This window comes from Corvus hawaiiensis, chromosome 7 (assembly GCF_020740725.1).
Source record: "Corvus hawaiiensis isolate bCorHaw1 chromosome 7, bCorHaw1.pri.cur, whole genome shotgun sequence".
Lineage (NCBI taxonomy): Eukaryota > Metazoa > Chordata > Aves > Passeriformes > Corvidae > Corvus > Corvus hawaiiensis.
In genome coordinates this window covers 8,535,237-8,562,505 of record NC_063219.1, presented here as the reverse complement: position 1 = coordinate 8,562,505, position 27,269 = coordinate 8,535,237, and the positions used below count along the sequence as shown (strand labels likewise).

Sequence of the window (27,269 nt, the reverse complement as noted above, 5' to 3'; positions counted from 1 at the left end):
CATGTTTTTAGTATAACACAATCATTTTTTTCAATATTGACTCCCCACGTTTTCTGCTCATTTCCAAGGAACTTGTTCAAATGAATAATGAAAAGCCTGCAAAAAAGTTATGGAAAATGCAGTAGTAGGGAGAAAGATTTCTACATCTAAGTAAACTCAAAGGCCAATAGCTCAAAGCAGCTAAGCATGAAGCAGTGCAATTCCACAAGAAAAAGGCAGTGGAGTGGACCAGCACAATCAGCATTCCCTACTCCAGCTCACAGCGTCTCAAGAGCTCTGAGCTCACCAGCTCTCACTCAGCAGTCAAGTCAAAGCCGTGTTAACTAACAACAACCCTCAACAAGTCATTGCACCCAGATATTTTCAGTTGTCTATCAAGTCCCTTGATGCCTAAGCACAAGTAACCAAGAAGAAATTGTAAAAGTCTGATTTTCTCAGCTGTAGCTGGGGATGGCAGCTAAAACAAATTCATGCTACCTCAGTTTGTACTAATGAAGCCCAAAACAAGCCCGATGAACAAGTATTACCCATTGAAGTACATGAACTTTATAAATACTTGTGAATAATTTCATAATCTGTGAGACAACTAAACGCTGTACACAGCAGAACACCTGACCATACAGGCATAATAAGGAAGAACCTACACACTAAAGAGATTAGTAAAAGCACTTCTTCCAGTGATGCCATGATGATTTTTTGCCCTTTCTTTTATACCCCCTTTATATACCTTTTATAACTTCTGTATTCTTAGTGCTTTTTGCCTACATTCTTGGACTTGTTTGTCAAGCTGAGAGACTAAACATTTTAGAAGCTTCATAGTTAGGGATCAGTGTGCCCCAGACCCCAAGGTCCTCTCCAGAACACATTCTGTAAACCAAGATAGAACCATCCAGGGGAAGGCTCCTTGGGGAGGGGGGCTCACTTGAGCCTCTCAGTGGGGAATCTTTGATAGATATGCTAATTAGTAAAACCTATAATGTTATACCAGATCTTTTGGGGGTGTGCATTTTGCAGTGTGCATGGAGGTGCATTCGAACTGGATGTGGTGCACCTAAGGATCCTTAAAATAAATACAAAGGCAAAATCCTTTTTTTCCTTCTAACCGTGTTTGATTCTTGATTTTAAGACCAGGAAAAGGCATCACTAGAGCCAATGAATTCACTTAGAAAACTCACAGAGTGTCTTAGTTGTGAAAGGAGGTTAAGAGTACGTTCCATTTATGTTTCATCAAAAATTCTTACCTTTAATTTTCTAACAGCATCTCTTACAACTTCTGTGCCTTTGGGCTGCTCCACTTCTGTACTGCCAAGAAACTGAAAAGATTGTAATTTGTGAGCAATAAGTTATGCATTTAAAGGCCTAATCTACTAGAGTAATCTTATTTTCCAATTACTTCCAAACAGCATTTTGGAAAGGCAATTGTTTCTATAGTTGATAAATAAAAAATCTTCACACAGCTATTTCTAATCAAGAAAATAATAAGAATTAAATTCTAAACTAACATTACCATTATCAAAATTGACTTTAAAAGAACATCCTATAAAAATCTGTAAATTAGAGGTTAAACTACCTTTTTCCACAGGGAAATTGCCACTTAGCTAATAAATTGTTTTAGAAAATAATGAAAAAATGAATAAAAACTACTGATAGGAGATACTACCCATGGATCAACATGAGCCAATCATCTAGACTATGCCACTAAAATGTTGATACAAGATGTAAGACAAACTAAAAGCACAGATTTTCCTCTCAGAGCTGCTTGGATAGTAATTTCATAGATGTACAGGAACTAGGCTCCAGCTTACGTAAAACAAGAGTCATATTCAAGTAGTTTCTATGACGGTTCATATTTTTACCAAGTCAGGTTTTAATGAAAACCAAATATGTGTCTTTTCATATTTAAAGTATAATATTCCAAAGGGACCTTATAATTTCTTTATTTGTACACTGAGATGCTTTTATGTTCTGTACAGTCACACTTGCCTTTTACTGTACTGTTACAAAAGGTATGATAAGTCTGCCTGAAACCCATCTGTGTAATACACTAATTCATTTTCAATTGCCCAATTTTCACACTGAAGTACAGTTAAGTCACGCCATGTACATGTATATGCTAAAATAAGGCTAGGAAAATAACAACCTCCCTTTTTTCCAAAGTACAGTTTTCTGTGTACCATGACACACAGAGGCGTATACAATTTTTAAGTCCGAGCCACTTCAAAAGGAATTTAAATTTGTCAAGATACAGACAATTTCAACAGAGTAACTCTGAAGATTGTAGTTCTATTAAACCTTCCAAACAGGTTTAGTGTAGTCAGTGTGTTCAAGGTTCTCCTGCAAAGAAACTGTGCAGCTCCACCAATAATGAAGCCTCATTAGACATTTGCTACTGACTCTGAAATATGATGTGCCACCTTGCATACAACAGTGTGTAAATCAAAACACCAGCACATCTACTGTCAATATTCTCTACTATTCCAATTCTCCAGCCAGGAGACCAGAGGTTTGGAATAGCAAAGCAGAAGGCTCTGCTATTGATTTGATGTCTTTCATTCAACATCTCCAATGACTTTAGACCAAGGGGATGATCTTGCCTGGAAAAGTGATAGTGGCACAAAATGCATGTAAAGAAGGAGGAATGACTCTTGGACATTATGGATACTGCACGTGGCAGAGACAAAAAGCGAAAGGTGAGCGAATATATGTGAGCAAAGAAACCCCAAGCCAGTGGGTAAGGTCAGATGACAGTCTAAGAGCAAGGTTGAAACACCAGCATTACCAGCTATCCACACACAAGCATACTTATATCCACCACACCTGGCAGAACACGAGAGGCAGAAGTGTAATTGCTGTCAGTTTGTGAGCAGGTCACAGTACGTGATACACGGAGCAGGAATCCTGCATAAACACAGGAACAACAGCTGCAGGTGTGGACAAGGCTCCATGAGCAGAGCACAGGTCACTGCTGCCCATGGAGAAGCTGCCAGCTGAGACAGAGGCCTCATCCATGGCTGTTTCCTCACACTTGTGCTGTTTTCAAACTGGCAGCACCGGTGTCAGTGTAAGCAGCCTGGTACTGCTCGATACAGATTTAGGGCCAGGCTCAGGTGGAACTGGGTAACGCACACAAAGAGATGCCCCAGGTTATGCTGCCTTGCCTGCAGCTACTTCTCCAGAAGGGCACAGGGTTGCCCTACATTTTTTATTTACTTACTTCCATCCAGATGACTGAAACCTGATACAGCTAAGAAAGAAATAAGAGTAATTTCCCCATAACTCCCCTCCCAGATCTCTCCTCCCCTTCACAGTCCAAGAAGGGTCAAGCTTTCTTTGCTGTATTCAGTAAATCCCAGCAGCAGACCAATTTTTCCATGAACAGTACCTTCCACAAATACAGTTTTCCCAGGGGCTTGTACCTCATGCTAATTCACATTACTGCCTCGGAAAATGTAAGCATCAAATTAAGCTTCTGCCACAGCTGGGGAATCTGTTAAATGCCACTGAATTTTAAAGCTTATAGTAATGTTCCCCAATCCAGAAATTATCATTTATGATCATGGAGGGGAGGGAGAAGTAGCCTTCTAAACAGAAAGATAAACTGCTAAAAGCAGTTTAAAAGACTAACAAAACCTGAAGAAAAACTCATTGTGTTTGCTCAACGAGTTACGAAAGAAATAAGCAACCAAGACTCAGAGAATACAGAAACACCATGAGCCTTATATCAGCATTTAAGGAACATAACCCACTAGGCTGCCGTAAGTCATTGACTCTCTTCCAGGTGAGTGTTGGCTTTGACAGTAAGCACCATCACTGAAATTTCTATTGCTCTCAGCAGTTTTGAACTGGAGGCAGAATTCAAGCTTGTGCATATTAAACTATTAAGCATAGGAGAATATAGTAAAACAAGTTTAATCTAGATATACAGAAAAGATTGGTAGCTTAAGTGCTAATACCAAGCAAAAATTACAAGGCCATACTATAGATTGCACTGTTTGTGTCTATTTCTATCTCTTTTAATTGCAATTGTACTTTTTTTTTATTCAGGTGTATTCAAATTGCTTACACATTTCATGCATACAGCTTTCATGCTCGACCGCCCTTCTTTATTTCTTGGTAAGAGTAATAAAAAGAAAACCAGAAATTAAGAGGAGATACTCCCAATATTTTTATTAATTGGACTGCTCTGTTTGGAGAAAAATATAGACAGAATTTCAAACCAAGACAGGTTATTTTCTAACTGTAACAAAAGAATGACTATGCAATATAGTTTAACAAACAGCTAATATTTTAACTAGAGGCTTTTTATTGCTTGCTTTTTTATCTGCTCTGTACCTTTTCCATGTCATCTATCATCATTTTCTGCTTAATATTAGGTACCAATTACTGTGGTATTACTCATGATAGTTAAGCTAAGCAAACAGATGTATTTGCAAAGCTGGGGCTTCAGCTGCCAAGGTCACTGTGACGTTTGTACAACCCCTGGCACAGCAGACACGCCGCCACCAGGATTTCTAAGGGAAGCCACTAACAACTAACTCACCACCCTCGTGAAATGGAAAGGTGGCCATTTCATTATGGTCTTTTCAGCAGATTTTTCTCACCAAATCTCACACAAACACAGAGAAAAATATTTGTTATATCAAGAATTTGGTCCAGCTGTGGCATGAGTAATACAAGTATCCATCATGGAAGAGTTTCTGCAAAAAAAATTTCAAAGCAAAAGCGGTAAATAGGAAACTTCCCTTTTCAATCCCAGGCTCCTTTAGGGAGCAATACTGATCCAGAGTTTTAGGTGGGAACTTGGCAAGTCAGTGTTTGTTTTCAGCACTTAAGGTTCCCTTCTGCCACCCAACTCATGCAGAACAACCAGCATTTGAAACCTAAGTGAGCCAAGCTAACCCAACTCCTACACTTCACTGCAGAAGAGAGAAACAGAAAATAACTGTTTCCCCTTGGATCATTCACTATTAATCCTAAATGCAAACTAATAAATGCATTAAATGCTTAAGTGTTCTTTACATAAGTAATGTACTCAAATAATACAGCTGAAAAATGTTTACACATGACTGCTACATCTATTGACTGTCTGCAGCTAGCAAAAAGATTATTCTTGAGATCGGTGTACTCCATGCATAATAAGCCAATTCAAACAGACATGATACATAATTTAGGTACGCCACTAGACACAAATATATATGTGTTGTTTAGTATTAAGAGTAAGTTCATCATGATCATATTGAATTTTTGTTGGATACTTTAAGAAGTTGGAAGATGACATTTAATATTTTGTATAATGTAAAGCAAGATAAAGCAATTTTCCTTACCACACATTCTTTACAGCAGTCTGCCATTCTTCCAAACATATTTCCTACAAAACTTATGAAAGGTTATTTTTCTAATCTATTACTAATTCTCATTTCACTTGCAGCTGTCTGTAATCAGAAATAACTCTTATGAGGCCAACAGATCTTATCAGTTAGAACCATTTAAGTGTTCCTTTAATGTACAGTGATGTTTGCCATTAAGAAAGCAAGCTGTTGGCCAGCCATATACAAGACAAACACCTCAGATCAAACCATTTAATATATAATATTAGCAGACAACCAGATGTGTTCACTCCACATGCAAAGATTTGCAAGATAATGCAGCTGCAAAGAATTAACAGGCACTGTTTCAACATATTAAATCAACAGAGGTTTTATCACTGACAGCAACTGAGAGAAAATTCAGCCCTGTAATGGCCAGGAGGTCTGTCTTACACAACAAGCTATCAGACAGACCCTCTGTGGGGAATATCTTTTTCAGAATGCAGGTGAAATTTACCTATACATTAATGTGAACACGACATCTTTTTTGGTCCAATTCCATAGTGAAGTTATTAAAACTGCTTTTAAAGTTGTATTTTGTCTGGAGAAACTACTAAAATAAAAGGTAAATAATCTTTTACTTTTCTGGCTCACTTAAAAGTCAATTCAAACATAAGACAACTTCAGGCATCCAGAATCCTTTACAGTTCTGACAAGTCTGCTGCTGTTCTGATGTGCCCAACAGGTCTTAGTAAGGTCATGTGACTTGTTAAGGTTAGCAGTTCACTTTTTTTTCTTGACATTAGCAGGAAACTCTCCAGTAATTCTTCCCCTGGCAGCTTAGATTTTGACCCTCAACATTTTACTGGCTTTATATGCAAAGCATATCCAGGTGCTTTTCTTCAAAGCTTAGGGGGGGTAAAAAACCTCTATCCATGCTTAGGAAAAGTTACTTTTACCAGACTAAAAAAAATGAAGAAACTTGACTCTTGATTAAGAAATAGTTTTAGTTTAGTCACTTCTAAATATTTAATGTAGATTTTCGCTCTTCCAGTAGAGAGCAGTGTAGGATATTTTAATAATAAAACAACATCTATTTTCCTTTGTCATCACATTTCAATCTTAAAAAAAGCCCAGTCTTCCACAGTGCCACATTTCTTTTTTACTCTGAAATTCCTGAACATTAAAGGTTCTCTTTTATGCAGACTTAAATGGAATTATATGAAAACAGTACTTACCAAACTCATACAATAAAGGAAAAAAAGCAATGCAAAATTAGTAGATACCTGCTGCCAGCATTTGACAAATTAGCTCCTTCCACTTCCTCCATTCTACAGGGATGCTGATTTACCGATGAAAGGAAGACAAATGTATCCACATTGTGATAGCACCAGAAGAACGATGTATAAAACAAGAATGAAAGAGAAGTGGGACCAGTTTTGAACAAGTGTCTAAGCTATTAACACTCCATAAGCACAGGCAGAGTTTTTGCTCAGCCTTGCATTCATGAGCCTTCTCCATCACTCAAACAGCAGAAGGACAACATGGACCATAAAACAAACAACACTTTGTATTTTGGGTTCCTTCTCTTTCCCCACCCCACAGTCCAGTTCCTCACCTGCAGCTGCTTCCTTGGTTCTCTACAAATACATGTTCTTGCCAGAGCACTTAAATGTTTAGATTTTTCCCCTTTGGGGAAAAAACAACTCCCAGGCAAGATTGCCACTCAAGTGAAAGCAGAAATCCAGCTCACCACATGGGAGTATGAGGCAGCAAAGTGACACAGATATCAGCACATTCCCTGAATATCCCCTGCTTGTCTGACATCTAATGTTCGACACAAATGGTGGCCCTCACAGGAAAAAAATTCTAGGCATTTTTTGAGGGAGTGTTCAAGCACTATTGGCAAAAAAGGAAGATGAATGCACAGCTAAAAACATTAAAAAAAAAAAAAAAAAAAAGGTCATCTAATGGAAATCAAATATTACCAGGTATTTAATCCATCAACAGAAAATATTTACTGTAATTAAGATATGAAGAAAGAAAAATCAATTTAATAAGTTATTGAAATGTTTGGGGAGAAAAAAGAAAGCTATAGAGAAAGGATCATAAAATAATTAGGTGCAGAGAGCCCCACTGGTTTAATTTGTACTTTCTTCTATTCTCTATAAGTGCACTAATTAAGAGCTCTCCACCATCAAAGGTACAAGCAGTCATTTCAGTCTTTCAGTCTGGATCTATTAATAAATAACAAAGAACATTATTTGATAACTAATGCTCAACAGCAGACAGACAGAGACAACAGACATTTCCCTGGAGTGGTGCACCTCACCTGGATGTGGCTTCTGCCCAAATGTCTGGAAACGGGAATACATAGAAATATTCTGGCAAAAATACCTGAGAAACTGAGGACATGTGGCAGCCCTAAGCCTGCCTAGATCTGTTTTCTAACCCATGTCCAGATATGGTAAGAAGAGAAATTATGCAGCTGCTGACTGGAAGAAATCTGATGTGTGGTCCAATGGAGCTGAATCTAGCCCAGTGTAACCCTAAAGGCCAAAGAATGGAATAATTACACCAGATCACATTCCCCCTCAAGTCCCACTGCAGCCAGAAGGGAGAATGGCACAGAAAAAGAAAAATACAATAGGATTATACATTTGTATTACCAAAAGCAGCTTTTTTGTAAAGCAGAATGTCAGAAGACTTTAAGACACACTTGGTAAATGATCAAAACTTACATCTTCTCCAGAGAGATCAGTGTGGTCACATGCTAGGGGGGATATCAACAAGGATAAAATCAAAAATCAAATCAGATTGCAACACAGCTATCAAAGCTGTGCTCTGCATTAAACCATCTAATTCTAAAGATAAAATAATGCTAATACAGCTAGAACCAGCACAAGGGAGATAAGAGCAGGTGGAAATACAGAAAGAGTAGAAAAGGTAACACATGTACCTTGTCAAGACTGTCACTACAGAAAACACCAGTTATACAAGAGAAAACACTCAGCATTTCTCCAGTCCTTCAATCTCCCCAGCACTTCAGAAGCACGTCTCAAACTGAACCATGCCCTGAAGAGCTGTCAGACTGAACCTGAAGATTAGAGAGGAGCTGGGGTGGTGAAGGGGGTGGACCCTGACCTCCCATTGCACATACCAGCATCAGCCACCCTGCAGCTACCCAGCCTGCAGGCACAGGCTGAGAACAGCATAGCTGCCCCCAGACTGACTCCCACCTGAGGCACTGACCAGGAAAGAACGTTCCCCTGGCTCTGCTCCGCATACTTGTTACCTGGAGCTGACCCTTCACTCCCACTCTGAGTGAGGAAGCAGGAGGGTAATAGGGATATGTCTTAGGGATATTCCAGCTTGGAGCAAAAAAGGCCAACAAGCTAAAGTCACTTCTAGAAAATTCTTTAAAAACTTTGATGTTTGGGAAAAGGGCTTAAAAAGGGAACATTTTGCCCGTGCACAAAAGCAGAGCTAATACTAGCAGTATATCATGCTGAAGGCCTGTTTTCTTTTTTAATCCCAGGTGTACTTCTCATAGCTGATAAATAAAATCAAGGATAACATTTGGCATGCAATAAACAAGGGCAGGAGAAAATGGCAGTGAGAGCAAATTCATCACTGGAAAACGATTTCTCATCATATATTCCCTGGCTGAGACTGGGTCACACAGGTTCTTTTGATCATTCTTTCCTCATGTGTGGTACAGTGTTCTTTAGCCTTCACATGCAAGAATCCTGTGCTCAGAGGTTGGAAAAAATGAAGGAGTAAATTAAAGAATGACACATTTCCAAATATATCTATTGTGCTTAAATTTGGACATACTCTGTGTTTCCAGTTTTGGCTTTTTACACATGTGAACCGATTATTTTTTTTTGGTAGGTAAGAGAAACTGTCAGATCCTTTTACTCCTTTGGGAGTAACCCAAAGGCACCATCCTCAAGTTATTACAGCTCTTTTGCTTCAATTCACAAACTATTGACACTTAACACCAAACAGTGGCATCAAATCACTGTCTTCTGTTTCTCTGCCACTGCTCATCAACTCTGCAGAGCCTCCTGTGGCATATCTGGATACTGCCTGGAAGTTTAAGGATAACTAACAGGAGAACACCCAAGTGAGCATAGTATTGACTAATGTGATCTGGCTTGACCCTGTATGTGGCCTGAATTGCTTCCGACTTGCATGGAAAATGACTGCGCCATCCCACTACAGATGCTCAATAACATCCTTGCTGGCTCCTGCAACCCTCTGCTGTTACTCTCATATTAGTTTAGATTCCATTTAGTTTGTGACCTCCAAGAATTAAGAACTGTCAGCTCTAAACTGACTGGTCAGTGTTAAAATACAGCATACCTTTCATTCTGTAAGGATTTTCACTGCTGAACCAATATTCAATGAAGGTGTGCACAAGAACCTTTCTGTATCAAGACAGGACAAACAAACCTAATTACCAACCTGACACTTCCTTTAGAAAGGGTATTCAAACGTGAAAAGCCTCTGATACACACTGAAGACACATCCCACTGCTAGCATGCCTCAATTTAGAAAATTTATATTCCTGACTGGATTGTTTCCAGTAAAAAAAGGTTTAATTTACCTTCACTGAAGAAAGCCACCTAAAAATAATTCATATTCACTGTTTTATACATCAAATTTTCAGCTTCAGAAGCAAATAATAACAGAGTGGACAGATTTTTCAGCTTTACAAATCCATAATTAGACAGACTTAGTTCTGCACCACAGCAATTGGATTTAACTCAAGCATCATTTCTTCATGAAAATTGTAAAGCCAAACTAGGCCCTTAAATGTACTAAACCACTATTTTTCATTAAGTCCTAGATATTTTCAGATATCTTAATATAACAAATTTGATATAATTTGCTGCTTTTTTTCTTTTTGTTTTCATGAGCCAGATGCCAATGCAGTGATTTAATTTACCTTAACATAAGACAAAATTGCAACAACTCCTACATTCTTTGTACAGATGTGAAATGTAGTGTTGGAAACTTCAGAACACAGAGGCCTGTTTGCTTCACTTCCCCCTTAACCTCTGCAGATGCCAGCCAGCAACACTGGCCATTCAGTAGGAACTTCACTGCACTGCTGTATGAGAAAGCATTTACTTGTTACTACTTGTGTAAACCCACTACTCTACCCAAGCTGAGGTTAAAGATCAACTTCTTCAGCACTCCCTTATGGAAAGGGCAGATTTCCACATCCACTGGCCCCTCAAAAAACACACTCTTCTCCAGTAAAATGTTACAATTGAAGGAACAGCAAGATGAAGATCCCAGGTGCTGCTATTCTCACAGCAACGTGAACACCCGGCATAAATCATCCAGAGCTGCTGTCCTAGCTGCTGACTATCTGGCCCTGCTGAATTAACACCCTGGTTTTCATAACCCCACTGTTCCTTTGAATGCAGCACCTACTGGTCAGCTCTGTATTAGCATCCTGCAACTATCTCACTGTTTTTTACAAAATATAGCAAGCTGAAGCTTGAACTCTGTTAAGCTCCATCTGTCCTGCTGACTTTTTGTCCTGTTAGAAATATTAGGCCTATCAAACAAAACCTCCCCAAGAAGAGTGAAAACTGAACTGAGAAACAAAAAGCCCTTATGAAGAGCCAAGATACGCTGCCAAGCATGTGATAACAAAAGCTACCTGAATTCATAAAACTGGCAAAACCACTCTGCTCTACCAATAAGGTGAAGCTTTCTAAAACTGGGGGCATTTTGATGCATGCAGAACTTTTGGGGTGCACCTCTGAGCCAGGGGAGCAAACAGGCCATGACACCACACAAGAGCAGCTGCTCCTTCCAAGAGATGTTTCCCAGATGAGTTCATCATTAGGAAGGGCTCTGAGCACAGGCTTCAGATTCTTTCTTTCACAACAACAAGTACAAGACCAGCCAGGAGTTTCCATGTGCCAGCTCAAGGTGGGATTGTGAAATTCTGAGCATTCAGCCTGTAGCAACTGAAGCTGGACACAAAACTACTATAGTCTTCCTCTGTTCAATGCAAATAAATTCTACTGTTTCTGGAAAAAATTGTGATGGATTTATACACATATACATAGTGTATATACATATTAATAAATAAAACTAAAAAGTATTGAAGTTATTCTTTTGTACTGGAAAACACGAAAATATCTCATAAAAGCAAAGATGACATTCCACAGACATTTCCCATTTTGTGGTTAAAGTTTATTTTGATCTAGTATCTATCTCCCTTGTTCTTGACTAACATAATACTGAACTTGTACTATCACACTTTCCCCATGGCAACATGCAATGACATTATAAACACAGAAACAGGAATTCCCTGTGCGACAAAAACCAGAAGTCACAGTTAGGAACAAAATCTTCATTCCAACACAAATAGCCTCAGTAATAGGAACAAATAACTATTGTCCATGACTCTCAGTTTATTAAAGACCTTTTCCAGTTTAATGTGAAATAAGAAATTGCCTATTTTAAGGACACTGCATTGCATCTGAATCAGGACTTTTAATACTGCAAAGCTTACTGCACCATAATTAGAATAAATGACTCCTGATTTAATTCTTGATTCAGAGAATCAATGTGCTGTCAAACAGAGGACAAGCAGCACACCAGAAAAGAGCTGTTCTAAACAAAGAGCAATGAATGTATGTAGCTAGAGCTTTAGCAGCTCGGAAATATGATACAAATTTTGGTAGCCTTTTCAAGGAACCAAATTTTGAACATAGTCTCAATTTATTTTTTTAATCTATCGTCACCAAAGATCATCTGGTCTTTAAATTCTAGTATTGTAGTATACATACATTCTGTGGGCAAGATAATTGACACCAGAGGACAGATACAGGTGCTGAGGAGTATTAAAGGACAGGAATATGAAGTGTGAAACACCTTTGTTGTTGTTTTTTCTTTGGTTGGTTGGTTTTTTTCCTAAACTGTAGATTTCCTATACTGAGAACCACTTAATTTGTAAAGAAAGAATAAGCCTAATGTTTTATTAGTAAAGTAACTTCAGTGGGAAAATATGTTGAGTCAGTATGCAAAGTGTAATCCACAATCACATGGATAATCTACAAGAATATGCTAAATTAAATGCTATATTCACAGAAATTAATACCAGCATTTTGATAAAAGTGGACAAGAAAATGTCTGTGTTCAACTAAAAAGGAATTGCTTTTCCTTGCTCCTAGAAACTACTTCCTAAGCTCCATCTACTTCTTTAAATGTGTTGGTAATTTTATACAAATGACACATACAGATGTCTTTCTGAGTTGTTATATTCACAGAATACCCTCAGAAATTTTCAGAGAATATTTGACTGGGATAACCAAGTCAAAATCAAATTAGTTACTTGTGGAAGGAACTAATTCTGCAGAGAGAGAAGGTCCATGCAGCAGATAAAAACACAGAGGACAAAGCAGAGCAGTAGCCATGCCCTTAAAACTGCATCACGTTTGAAGTTCTGACAAAATATCTTTAAGTGGGTACCTTGGAATAAAAGAAAAAGGACAGGTAACCTGCACTGGTTCTGGGTGCTTTGATTACCCAGACTGAAAAGGGGCAATAGCAACAAGACAGCACAGCTGGGAGGCAAACTGAGAAAGCGAGCCAAGGGCAGAGGCTGGAGAGGAAATGGCACTTCAACCACAGCAGTTTGACAGCTACTACGGGTTCTTGACCACAACACAACATATTCTGTTCAAGGACTTTTGGGAACTACATTCAAGATTTTTACGGGAAAACACAAACATCTTGGAAATGTTTCTTTCCATGGCTGGGAATGTACTCTTAACGTACATCTGCCTCACTGTCCGTGAATGTCCTGCTGCACAGAATCAAACCCTACTCTGAACCCCTCCTCTTCAATTCCATCACAGATTCTGGAAACAAGTACTACTCAGGCAATGGGCCTAAACAAGAAAAGCACTTCTTACATTGGTTTAGCTGTACTGGATCTTTCACTTTTCCTCCAGGGAATGGGAAGTGTCTTCTCTGTGATGATTTCTGTTTTATGAGCCTTTCTATATTCTCTCTTGTTAATCTGTTTTTTAGAAGAAGCTCTCTTTTTTACACATCATCACTCATGCAAGACAGCTATAAAATAGATGTGATCACCATAATTCAACACCTGGCCTTCAGGCACTTGAAGAATATCAATAACAGAGTTTTTTTCAAAAACTGGCTAGGATGAGTCATTTATTTTAAAATAATATTTGGAACAGAAAGAACTGCCTCTTTATGTTATCATTTAACAAATGTGCAGAGCAACTACTTAAACACAGGAAATATTCTTCCCACTGAACAGTACAAATTAGAAAACTGAATTTTCTTATTAGATTGATTATTTTAGCAAAATGCAATAATATTTCATAGCAACTATTTCAGCCTGACAACATCAGATATTAAATTAAACCACCATTATCATGACCTTAGATCCACCAGCAGATGCGATGGACATCTTGGATGAACTGTTTAAGAGAACATAACTGAAAAGGAAAGTAATCTGTAAATTATTTTACAATGGCAATTAATCCAACAAAAATACTGGCTTTCACCACTTACTTCATAAAAAACATTATGTCTTTCAATAAAAGACCCCAATCTGGTGCTGAAGTGGTAAAATTAATCTAGTTGAGGTCATTATAGTGATACTCATACCATTAGGTGAACACAGATCAGAAAACTGTATTTCAAAATCCTTCATACAAGGATTTGGAGTCTTCCCTAAATAGCAACCTAAACCTTTTCACTAAGAGAGCAGGTATTTAGAAGACATTTAATCTTGAGCTCAAGGCATGGAAGCAGAGTTCAAAATTTGGGGTCTGATTTGAGAACAGAGGTTTGGGGCAGATATGTGGAAAACCTTCAATATTACCTCAGTTCCTTATCTTTAAGCTGAGGATAAGTCACTCATTTCTTATCTGCATTATCATTTAATTATCCCAACTGAGAAGAAAGCTCATGAGAGAAGTCCAAGGTCTTCTGTTGCCTACTTATTCTGAGCTCTGATCTATGACTATTTGCATCAGGCTAGCACCTACAGCCTCCCTCTCATTATTCTAGAGGCTGTACAAACATCAAAAAGATAGCCCTTAGCTTCAAAGAATTTATGATCTAATGAACTTTGATAAATTGCAGTAACCCCTTGGAAATGCACAGCACAGTTTCATTTAGTACCTCTGAGTGTTACTGATGAAAATCAATATAAAACATCGATCCTATTCTTCCTCATACACATCAAACAGTAAACACTAACACAAATAAAAAGCTATAACCAGTACAAAATTAACAGAGTGCTCTGTTACACAGCACATACTCAGAATGCTTCAGCAGATTTTGAAGATAAAAAAACATATGAAGAGGTCCAACTTTCCCACCTGCTTCTCTTCAAAACCCAAAACTCAACCCCCAAACCCATAGCTAGTTTTAAAGCTTTTAAGATTTGAACATTAAGTATGCACATGCAATTTTGGAGAATGCTTTTTCATTTTGAGAATGTGTTTGCCTTTAAAAATTTCAGGTCCTTGATGCCTCATAAAGTGCAAGCTGGGATATGGCCTCTAAATTCTGACTTAAGAAGACCTACACATTCCTGATTTGAATAGATTTTTCCACAATAAACCTGTCTTTACGAGTAAACAAGATTTCCCTCCTACCTAATCTTTTAGCGCTAATTAACATGAATTGTTGAGTTACTTATCTGTCCTCCTAGTTTCTCCCTACTCAGAAGCATTGGGAGCTACAGCAATAGTACAAGATAGGGTTTAGGGACCTCTCTATTTCATGCTTCAAGTTGTCTGCTCCTTCAAATGCAACCCTTGGTTCCACACATTTCAAAGATTTGATGGACATCCTTGTTTCTACATTTTCCCTCTTTTCAGTAATACTACAGCAACAAATTGAAAAACTACTTGCAAAACAATAAGAACTGCCTTAAAGAACAATAGGAACTTTCCTTAAAGGTTCAGAATGAAGAGAATATTAGCTATGGAAATACAGAAGAAAAAAAAATGAGGGTTTAGGCCAATATAACCCATCACTCTCTTTTAGGGGCAAATAATAATTCCTAGTGAAAATGCAAAACATTTCAACAAAACTTTACAAATTACTTAAAGCAAATATTTCTTCTTTGCTACGTTCCAAACCAGAAATTATTAGTTCCTCTATTAAGTTACACCTAATATTCTCATGTTCAAAGTTCAAGATGCTTTTTAAAACAGGCCGAGATTGGTTTGACACTTTCTGAGCCAGAGTAATCTGAAGGAGGCATTTCTGAGAGAAATATTCACTGCAGTCCAGGATCCACAGCTGTCTAGTGTACATTCCTATTTTATTAAAGTTAATAAAGTCAGAAACTGCAGCTGGTGGTTTGTCTGATGGTTTATTGAGAATGAATCCTCATGGAGATCAGCATATGTGAAACTTTACCTGAATGGTGAACAGCCTGGCTGTTGGAGAGATTCCTGTAGTCTTGTTTTTGTTTTTAAAATTGGATCTCCTTGTAGAAGTTTCTGTTAAAAATCTTGTGCCATTCTCTTATTTTCTACAAACCAGCTCTGTTTCTAGTTTATAGAAAGGCTGAGAACAAATATGGGAGATAGGAAGGAGTAATTCATCTGCAGGCCTGATTTAATTTAAAGCAAGCCAATCTATAAACAGCTGTGGGCCACCTAGCCCACGAGTACAATAATCCAGATGTTTGAACCCTATAGCCTATTAATTCCAGTGTCAGACATGCAACTCACTTGATACTTGACAGTGCAGAGCCTGAAAGGCTTTCTTAAAGCAACCTCACATTCCCACAGCTGACAGCTCTCATGGAAATAGAGCTGCAGGGGGAATCCCGGAGGACATGCTAATTAGGCTAATTGGCAGTTTCAAGCAGGCTTAAGGAGAGGCAAGGGAATATATATGAGCAACAGAGAAGGAACAAAGACAGATGTAGAAGGTTGAGTAAATCTTTGTTGGCCCTAAGGTCTTTGTACACTCTTTTTTGCTTTGTTAATTCTGACTCGACAGACCTCTGAGTCTTACTTAGTTGTCTTGAACAGACAGATCACTCACTGCTCCTTAGTCAGTGAGTGCCTGCTCTTATCCAGGCCTGAGGAACTCATGACTCAGAGCATCACAATAAAGTGAAGATTAATACTCAAATACTAACTTAGTCTTTCTCTGAAGAATAGGAAAATGACATTGTAAAAGCTGCTACAAAGCTTCTAATGATTTGAGATTTTGTCTCAACAATCTCATTGCTCATCTCTTTGGAGACATTGCCAGGGAAGGCCAGTGATGCAACTGTTCAAAACATACTTTTAAACTTGTAGTTAACACGGTGTCTTTAGAAATACGCTTCAGATGCTGTGTTCAATACTAAATCATAGAATCATTTAGGCTGAAAAGGGCCTCTAGGATCATTGCATGCAACTGTTAACCCAGCACTGCCATGTTCACTGCTAAACCATGTCCCTAAGTGCCACATCCACATGTTTTTTTGAACACTTTCAGGGCTGGTGATTCCACCACTTCCCTAGAAAGCCTGTTCCAATGCCTCACCACCCTTTCAGTGAAGAAAGTTTGCCTAATATCCAACCTAAATCTCCCCTGGCACAACTTGAGGCCAATTCCCTTTGTCCTGTCACTTGTTACCTTAGAGAAGACACCAACCCCCACCTGTCAACAACTTCTTTTCAGGTACATGTAGAGAGCAATAAGGTCTTCCCTCAGCCTCCTTTCTCCAGGCTAAACAGCTGGGGAGCATCTGGGGCTCCCTCAGCAGCTCCTCACAGGACTTGTTCTCCAAATGCCATATTATGCATTGCTGTCGAGAGTTGCTATTACTACTACAGAAAAACTTCCACTTGCATTTTCTATAAAAACAAATATATTCTACTTTCAGAACTTTTTGGATTAACACTTGAACACATGACTGTTCTACATTCCAACAAACAGCTTTCTACACCGAGAATCACAATTTAGAAGAATAACCTAATAATAATAATAATAATAATCTACATAAAGAATAATAATTTATACAACAAAAATAATGTAAAGAATGTACCTGCCACAGGTTGGGTCTCAAGTACTCTGTTCTTCACCAGTGTGTTCTGTTAATCCTACCATCCACACAAGTCTTCCATGCCAGAGAATCAATACCACAGAATCCCCTGCCGTGGATTTTCAAACTTAACCAAAACAATATACATACTTAGGAAATCAAATCTTGTAGTAAAAGGTTGCAAAAAGCTTTGAGCCAGAAAGAAGCTTACCATACATATATAAACTATGTGCCCCATAATCCAGAAGTCATATCAATTCCAGGAGTTTCACATTCCAACCCCTCTGCAACTGATTCTAAGATGAAATAGAGCAACAACAACCCATTCTTGAAGTAAAACAAAACAGAAGGCTTAAAATTACACCTAGGCCTGATTCTTCCCCATATCTAAACAAAGTGAGGAACCTGGAAATACCTGTGCTCCAGAAACTTCAGAATCCTAGTTCCTAAAGCTGAGCACAGCCCTCTGCCACGAAGAGACCAGCTCTGCGTAAGCAGCAACATTCAGCAATTCTCTGTATGGGCTCCCCAACAGGGATACTCTTTAGGCCCTGCAGGGTAAATTAAGCCCCAGTAGTTCTATTGTTTCCCTTAAGCTGCATTCACACTTGGAAGCTTAAACTAAGCCTGACTTCAGTGTGAAAGGTTACTAGACCAACTGTTATGGTCATTGAAGCCTCTTAGTAAGACACCAACATCACCTTTTCTCTTAAAGCCATGGGACAGGCAGCAATCAGCTAGACTTCGTAATTCCCAAAAGCATTCCTGCATCCCTGAACAGCTGACTGAGCATCCAGCTACAGCTGGCACAGATACAAGGAGAGGGTGTGGAAGGGGGACATGAGACAGGCAACATAGAAGGAATACAGATGTATTTTCCAGGCATGCAAGGATGAATTTAGAAAAGCCAAACCTCAGCTGGGGTTGAAAGTGGTGAGGAATGTGACAGGGAAGGTGATGGTCAGGAGACACGGAGCTGCACTTGTTCAGCCTGAAGGTGATGAGTCTGGTGTATACGTGTGCATGTGTGTGTAAGGCTGGGAGTCACAAGCTGCAGAAAATTATTACTAGAAATAAGGAAAAAAAAAAAGTCAGAATGGTAGGGAGTATGTCCTGGAACTGGCTGATGAGAGGCTCTGAATCTCTGCCTTTAGTGGCATTTAAAGCTCAATTGCATAAGGTTCTGTTTTGTATCACCTGGCTTAGAAATCATTTCTTAGATGGGAATCAACCAGATCATCTCCAGAGGACCCTTCCAACTTATATTACACTAGATTCTTCCATTTCAACTCCCAAAGCAAATCCTAATCCAAACACAGAACAGCCAAGGGACAACCCCAACATTCAAGGATACATAGGACACTCCCCCTTCCTAAAATTGAGGGTGTTTCAAAGTTCAACAATGAGCTAAATCTTTTGCAGTTTTGTATTTTCAACCCAGATAATAGTTGTTAGATATTTTATCAATGTGCAAAATAACTGATTCTAGAATTTTCTACTAAAATAAATATATATATATATATATATAAAACTCTTAAGCTGTTTCAAAATCATTTTTCTTTAATGAGAGAAGTGAAAATTAGACTGCTCAAAGTCAGAGATGATGAAAAAGACTGTAATTAAGCAGCCAGGGTGCTAAATAAATGGATGTGATGGCAATTTATGTGAGAGAAACAAACTGCTTGGATACAAGGAAAAACTAAAACTTGCTCAGGATAGGGAATACTCTAGGGCTGTGCCAGATTACACATTGGCTTCAATGTAGTCAAGGGGCTCTATGACATTTTTAACATCTTACTGCATTACTGAGAGAGGGACCCCAATTACTTCTCAGATCCTATGCTGAATGTCATTAATTGGTATGAACTATTTGTGATTCCTGCCAAGAAACTCCGGCTTCCATAACTTACTTGCGTTGCAAATGTTTCACAGTTGTAACTGAAGTCATGTCACACAGTACTCAGAAATTTCAAGGAAAATGGAGCTTAAAGAAAAGCCCAAAGGATGACAGGCAGAACCTTAAAGAAGGTGAGAGCCCTGGACAACAGATCAAGAGCTACCATTTTGCACTTCAGTTGGAGTTTATAAAGTATTGGCAAACATGACCACTGTTTTTTATCTCACTTCCCCAATTAAATTAACTCTTGTTAATTTTTTTTTTTAACTAGCACCTACCAAAAATATTTCACTGAAACACATATGCCCTATTGGTTCCTCTTCCTGAAAAAGGAAAGAAATGAAACATTATCTATTATATTAAACTGCTTGGAATTATTATACACAAACGGAATTTAAGGAAGAAACACTGGAATTGCTCATAAATTTTATTCATTTGAAGGAGATCATCTTCTGGAGAGTAAGAAACAAAGTCTGTTGAGAGTACCTGTTGCAGACTTTAAATCTTTTGTATTTCATTTACATGTTTATTCATATTTGGTATAATGAGCCCCAAGTTTAATTACTGTAATGTATCAGAAATAACTAAGAAGTTCAATTTTGCATTCCCTTGTAAAATTACAATTTTAAGCTTTCCTATCTCAGTTTGGTATTTTCACAATACTAATTTTTCCTGTGCTTAAACACTAAATTAATTATGATCACATGCAAGAGATTTTGGTACTCTAATGAAATTTAATTAAGTTATTAATTCTAATTATAAAATATTTAAAGCAGGAAACTTCATTATTTTTCATAATGCTCCCTTCTACTGCAGTAGTTTCTAATTTTCAATATTTTTGTGTTCTGTTTGAAATATCTTGCTATATCTAACTTCACCACATATCTTAAATATACCTTTTAATAGTGTGCCTTGGACCTCTGCTGACTTGGGAATGCTACGTACAATTTACCATTTTTTCATTACTTTTAATGACACAGTCATGAACATTCTGCTCAATGCTGACTGGATAGAAAAAGAGAATTGCTATAGCAATAGCAACAAAAACTGTAGTAGAAGTGCAGTTTATGTCACAAAAACGTGGCTTTGATACTGTACATTAATGACAGCAAAACACAGATACTCAAAAGACATAACTGCACCTAGAGCCCTGCTACAGTAATTACATCATTTGACCTCTGAACCTTGTCCAGAAGAGTATTAGTTGCCATTCCTTGATGATAAAAAAATACATGGAATAAGAAATTACATATAGTTTAAAATCTAAATAAACTGTTGATTGTCCTACAGCTAAGGCTAATAGTTTCAGGTACTGCCAAGGGAGGTCTTTTATTACAGAATCACAGAATCATTTGGGTTGGAAAAGACCTCCAAGATCATAAAGTGTGACCATTAGTAATTCCTTTTTTGCATTGTTCATTTAGCTTAAAAATTTCAAATTGAAGCTACTACATCAAAAATCGAATATGCAGCTGACAATACAAGAACTTTGACAGTGAGTGTGAAGCAAGCATTAGGCCAGTGGCTGTGTGAGCACTGGGGAGCCAAGGCATCTCTTGGCGAAACATCCTCCCAAGGGTTTACCGTGCCATCACTTGTCATGTGAAAGAGCAGCCCTTCTGCAAGGTCAGAGCCACTGACCCCCTGCCTGATCAGCAGCCAGTGTGAACACCAGGCTGGCAAAGCAGAATCTCTCATCTGCAAAATGGAAAGCTGTGCATGTGGAAGTTTGATATAAGCCAAAAAATAAGCGAGTGCCTCTAAAGGGGATTACAGACACAAATACTACAGAGACACACAATAAACATTGCTGGCTGGGGCAGTGTCAGCTTTGGATTGGCAGAAAGGCACCACTCGGTGGTTACGTGATGACAACAACCAGTCCTTTTTAAAGGCTTCAGTCTTATTCCATTATAAAGTCACACTTTGATCACTTTTGTTTTGCAGAAAGGAAACTGGTCTCAAATCAAGAGAATTAACTTAAGGGCAAAAGAGAACTTTTTTCCTTAGAGTACAGAAAATAATACATCTCTTCTTAATTAAGGAACATTATAGAAAAAGTTGTCACAGAAGAGGAATTTGGGGTTGCCTTAGAATTTTATATCCTGTTGACATTAAAACTGTCATGCCACTACATCAAAATGAGTCCAAATTTGATACTGTACTATAAAAATTCTAAATTATCTTTCTGGGGGAAAAAAATTGTGTGACCAATATGCTTTCATTTAGAGTGACACAGGTAAGAACAATATAGGAACACGAACTGATGTCAAAATTCTGGCTTCAATAAACCAAGGTTTCATATCCATAGCTTGCTGAAGTATGGGAAGTCTTATTATCAATGCCTTCTGGTAGACCAAGACATCAGTAAGATAAGAAAAAAAAAGAACCCAAGAAAAAACACTAAACAAACAAAAGCAAACAAAACCGAAGAGGGAAAATTTCAGTTTGTCCCTGTCCCCCCACCCAAATAGAAAACCCTAAAGCCCAAATCCTCATGGGTTTACACCATGCAAACTATGCCAAAATCAGCAAATTTTAAAATAGCAAAGTAGGAGTGGGTGTGTTGGAAAAGAGAGAGAAATTCAAGATACTTTTATATTTAAGGGCTTCCTTAGGAGACTCATGGCTCCTGGATTTTACTTCTGAAAAAACTAGGCTCATGTTTTCTTGCAAAGAGGATTATGGCCATAAATCATCCTGAGGGTGTATGTTCTAAGAGATAACAAGACGTTACTAATTCTGTGTTAAAAAGTCCTCTCCAATTTGTAGAAAAAAGGGCCAGTTGTCAATATTGCAGGGTTCTTTAATCTCCAGTTAACTTTGCTAGGATTTTTTTTTTAATAAGGTAACAGTCAACTCAGGAACTGCGCTTCATCAACAAGCTGTCTTAAGAATCAACAGAATCTCATCTTTCCCAGTAAGCTCTTTGTGTTCTGATCATCTCAGAAGGTTAGTGTCAGAGAAACTAATTTTGTGTCTTATAAAGAACAGAAATCACTTTTCCACCCACAGTAATCTGCATCCAAAAAACTATAGAATAGAATACAGCTCACTTGCTCATGGACAAAAAGCATCTCTCATATTACTTTCCATCAAACTTATTTGATTTTCTGAACATGTCATTCTTCCCTCACATGATTATTTTTTGAAATAAATCAGATCAAGTGTTGTTTTTTCTTCCCAACAAATATGGAAGACACATGAACTGAATGTTAGAGAATTGGAAGTGGAACAATACGAACATTTTGGGGAAAAATCAATGAGTCTTGCTCAATACTTGTGTTATTAAGGTTTTCTGAAGCTTTTAGTCATAATCTCACAAGGTAGTTACAAGTTATGAAATCAATGAGACATTTCACTTAAAATCCTGCAAACCTCAAATAAGGTACTGATAGATGCATACTTTCCTCTTAAAGTGCAAAATATGGCAAAACTTAATGAGAACTGATGTGGAAATATCATCTAGATTTATTAATACTATGCCTGCATATGCCAGCTAACTTCATAAAAGCTGTGCAAATATATTCCAGGTGTCCATAAAAAAACAGGGTAGGGAACCCCATACCCTTCACAATCCAGTTACAGAGCAGAGCAACATGTTGCTTGCTTTGAATCAAATAACTGATTTTCTACTGTGATTCTAGGGAAAAACTGAGTTAACTTTCTTAAAAAGAAAAAAAGCAAAAAAACCAAACACCACAACCAAACCCCAAGCACACATACCCACATATGTGGTATTAAAATTGCAGTTTCCTGCAAGTGTTCTGACAGAGCACACCAGCACAAAGGTCGAGGAGGTCCTGGTATAAACAATAAACAGGAGCAGAACTGGAGAGGACACTTAGGCACGTATCAGCCTAAAAAACTGGAAAGACATTTTGGAGCAAGAGTCTTCCTAACCAGGCTGAGAGCAGACTTCCTTTAGATAGGAATTCTCCATCCTTTTCTTCTGCTCCAGAAGTTGCTACTGCTGTTGTTTATACAATTACCACCCTCTTGCCACCATTTTCTTTATTCTAATTCTTTTTTTGCATAGCTGCATTGACACCTACTCACCAGATATGCTCTTAAGCAAGACAATGAAACATGAAAGAGGAGGGAGGTTTCCTTTTTTCTCTCAAAGACCAGAAATGAACAGACATTGTTCAGTGCTTTGAAAAAACTCACGGCTTCAGCTTGCTCTTAAAACAGATGGCACAGTCACCACAGCAAGTAATCCTCCCTCTCAAAAAGTGTAATATAAAGCCAAGGTGTCTGGCAAGGCTATCCAGTTAAATGGTAATGCGTCCTTTGGACAAGAATTCCGTTTGAGAACATACACAATAAAAACACGTTCAAAACCTGGCAACTGGGAGAATGAGACTCCACTTTCCACTACAGATACTTGCTCAGTGTGCAGCAGTGCTAAGCAAAAGAAAATTGAAAACACAAAAGCAGGGAACACTCATGTAGAAACCTGAGTTCTGGCCTGTGAAACAAATATTTTCAATATATATTAAAAAATACAAATTTTTGATGTCAAGAATTTTCACATTGCTTTTTCATTAAGACTACTTTAAGAAATTTTTTTATATTAAGAAATACCAATCATAAGAGAATTTAATCCAGAACAGCCCACAATAGAATTTTATTGTATTATACTCTCAGTTTGAGCAAGTAATTGCAGATTACTCAGTTTACTCTGAGTTATGCTGATGGCTGCATATTCTCTCCTCATTTTAGCAAACTATTTTCTAAGCTGATATTTAGGTATTTAGGTACCTTTAGGTTCTAAGGTGTTTTGGTAAGATACATTTCCTGTCAGCAGATGTCAATATACAAATTGAAGCATTACTTATACATACTTATCTCACTGTAATTGGGATAAGAAAATAAAAGTAAGGCTTTTGGCTTTACTGTTCAAAAATGCCATTATTATTCTAACACATTATTTCCTGAGTATGTGACATTTCAATATAGCCAACAGATAGGATTGCCTTTGATATTGTTCAAAAGAAGTTTGTGCTGTTAATTTTAATAATATTGTAAGCATACAGCCTGGTGTTAAATTCCTTTGCACTCAAAATTTCCATCCGTTAAAAAAAACCAGCATCAAGCACAGGAAGAACACTAGTTTGCTTTGTAGTAAACCATAAATCAGAACAAGAATCAATTGGCCATTAAAAACAGAACATTTTCACCTGCAAAACAGACATTTACTAAGTTTGTCTTCATTATTTCATCTGGAAAATCCACATCTCTGCAGTTTTCAAGTTAAAAACAAGATAGAACATGCTGTGTTCTAAAAGTATGAGGAGAAAACTTCATATTTTCTTACCTTTGCATTATAGGGAATATAATGCTTTGATAAGGCTTCAGGAGTGTGCATCCATGTTTTGTCTACAGAAAAGCAAAATAAAAAAGCACTGAATGGGTTATCCAATCGTTAACTTAGATATAATAATATCTCTGTGGAAAAGATAACAATCCTCCTCTTACTCAAAAAACTGTGTGAAGTAGTTACTGGTGCTGGAGGGAAATATCTCACACCTTCCCATACACTTTGATGAAAGAACCTGCTTCTTTCTCTTGGGCACACTTCCTACTTTAACCAACTTGATTTTCCCTAAGAATTACAACTCCTCCCCCCAAATGTATTAATTGGTCTAAGGTTGTTTGCTGTTTCTGCCTCAGATCAGTATTTTCTGCATCCTGCTGTTTGAAGCACTGACGGCATCTTGTGCCTCTAATGATGTTTTTTTGATGAATTATGTGCTTTTTCTGATGAATTATCAAGACATTAAGGGGACAAAAAAAATTATCCAAGCTGTAACTGACAGAAGAAAGCCCTAATCCTCACAAAACAAAAAGGATGCGCATCAGATTCGTAAGTTTTAGATCTGATTTATAAGCTCAGATCCCCTGTAATTCTTCCTATACATTTGCTAAACAAATTTGTATATTCTCCTTTAACGTTCACATTCCAAGACTGTGTTATTCTCTTACTTTTCCTGCTGCATGGTGACATAATTTTGTAATTTTTTGTCAAATACATCTTCCCCTCTTATTTTAATGGCCTTTTTGAATGTTCTACACAATTTAAGGTGGAACTCCAAATATTAAGAAAAAGCTTCTTTTTAATTACAATCTTAGAAACAATTTTTCAAAGTTTTCTTATTTGAGAGCATTTAAGAAAACAAAAATATTCCAAAATACTAAATTTGCATAATCACACATTTGGGAGAATCTGTAACTCCAATCAGTATTTTATACGACATATATTGAACATTTAGTAGTAGTTTCTAACTTGAGACTATCCTGGTTTAAATTAGCGTGAATTAAAGTCACAAATCTGGAGCTTTATTGAATTAAGTAAGAGAATAACAGCTTAAAGCAAAATTCTACCCTTGGATGCTCACAATTTCCTTTGCCTTTATGGGGAGTTGTAGTTACAGTAATTACTAACTTTTTTGTTAGCGACGCATAAGGACAATAAAATTCAATTCATTTCAAACTGTTAAAGAGCGAAAGCTGTTACATTCATTAACACTAAAGCAATAATTGAATATTTTAGAATATGCAGAAGCAAGAAAACAGTAAAACAAGATATTTACCAGTCATCACTGTAACAGGATCAGAACTGCAAAGCTGGGAGAATGTTTTTTTTCCCTAAGCAAGTTCCATTCTAGATGGCACTAATGTTCAGTTCCATTACTGAAGACTGATATTATCACTTCTTAATTAAGGAAGAATGATTTGTCCATTCAGCAGCACCCAGGAGGATGATTAAAGTGGCTCTTCCTTTCAACTGTGGCTCGTGATTGGACTGCTGGAATCAAGAACTCATTTCCCAGAATATTTTAACACCTGAAACGGGATCTCTACTTTAACATAGTAGCAAAAGCTGATGTTATCTGAAAGGGCAAAATAACCATCCCAGTGAATTTGTGAATTAGGACTGGTAGAATAAAGCCTGTCAGCCCAGGAGATGACCCAAAGCCCAGTCAAGCAGCTGGTCACCAGGCTCGCTGGCAAGGCCAGGCACGGAGGAGCTGGCCCTCAGGACAGGACTGCTCACTGCCCCAGCCTGCTCAGTGAACACCTGCACAGGGCCAATGTCAGCTCCTCCAGCTGCATTCACATTGCTAACACCAAGGGTTAATTTACCCATTTCCTGCACATCACTGTTTACTAGCTTCAGTAGGCATAGTATCACGTCTATACATTTATAAAACAAAATCTAGTAAAAATAGAGCACTGAACCTCTCAAGGAAATTACAATAGTTCTCCACTCATTTTATGCCTAGTACCCAAACAAACAAGTGACAGAGCTGTGGCTTCTAAAGCAATTTTACAAGCAGACAAATGGCAAGACAGGTACCATCAAAACTATTCCTTGCAAATGTTTCTTCCTCTCTTCTACGCATCAGGGAAAATTCAAACCTGAAAAAAATGCTATTTAGTTTGGGAGTCAAGTGTGAAATGCTGGTCTTAATTCAGCATCAGATAATCTTTCCAATACTATTATCATGTAACAAAGCTTTACTTAAAGTGGTTCTATGAAATCATAAGGTTGCCTACCAGCCTCCAGCAGTAATGTTACAGAGATTCCAGCAAGGACTAACACTGCTGCGCAAGTGTTGCCGTAACTGTTGGTACCCCTAACTGGGAGGAAGATCAGCAAATATGGACAGGTGCTGTCAGCTCAAAATGAAATCAGTAACTTAGCAGGGTACCAAAAGACACTCCAGGATTCTTGTGCTATTGGTTAAAATAGTCCAACATTCACATGTAGATCCACAGACACTGTGACACAAGTACTGAAGATTTCCATTGACAATGGAAATCCATTTCTTAGAGGCAAGTAATAATTACAGAGTGGTAGCACTTCGGAAAGAACTCTTAATGCTAAACTAAATCAATACAAGGCAAAATTCAGGCTGAGAGCAAAGATGTGCAAAAAATCATGCAAGCTATTATGGGGTAGTTTGTTACCAGCCTCTCCTTCTGAATT

General features: G+C 37.8%; 1 protein-coding gene across 9 annotated transcripts in view; it reads right to left on the bottom strand.

Annotated features, from left to right (window-relative positions):
* GULP1 (GULP PTB domain containing engulfment adaptor 1) overlaps window positions 1–27,269 on the bottom strand; it is a 97,192-nt gene that overhangs the window by 41,879 nt on the left and 28,044 nt on the right. For 7 of the 9 annotated variants that reach the window (XM_048308922.1, XM_048308921.1, XM_048308926.1 and 4 more), the window contains exons 3-4: window positions 24,594–24,655; window positions 1,242–1,313 (exon numbers count right to left, since the gene is read on the bottom strand). In XM_048308922.1, the coding sequence (XP_048164879.1) occupies window positions 1,242–1,313; window positions 24,594–24,655 (134 nt within the window). The remainder of the gene's footprint in view (window positions 1–1,241; window positions 1,314–24,593; window positions 24,656–27,269) is intronic. The other 2 variants (XM_048308925.1, XM_048308924.1) reach the window with 1 other exon arrangement.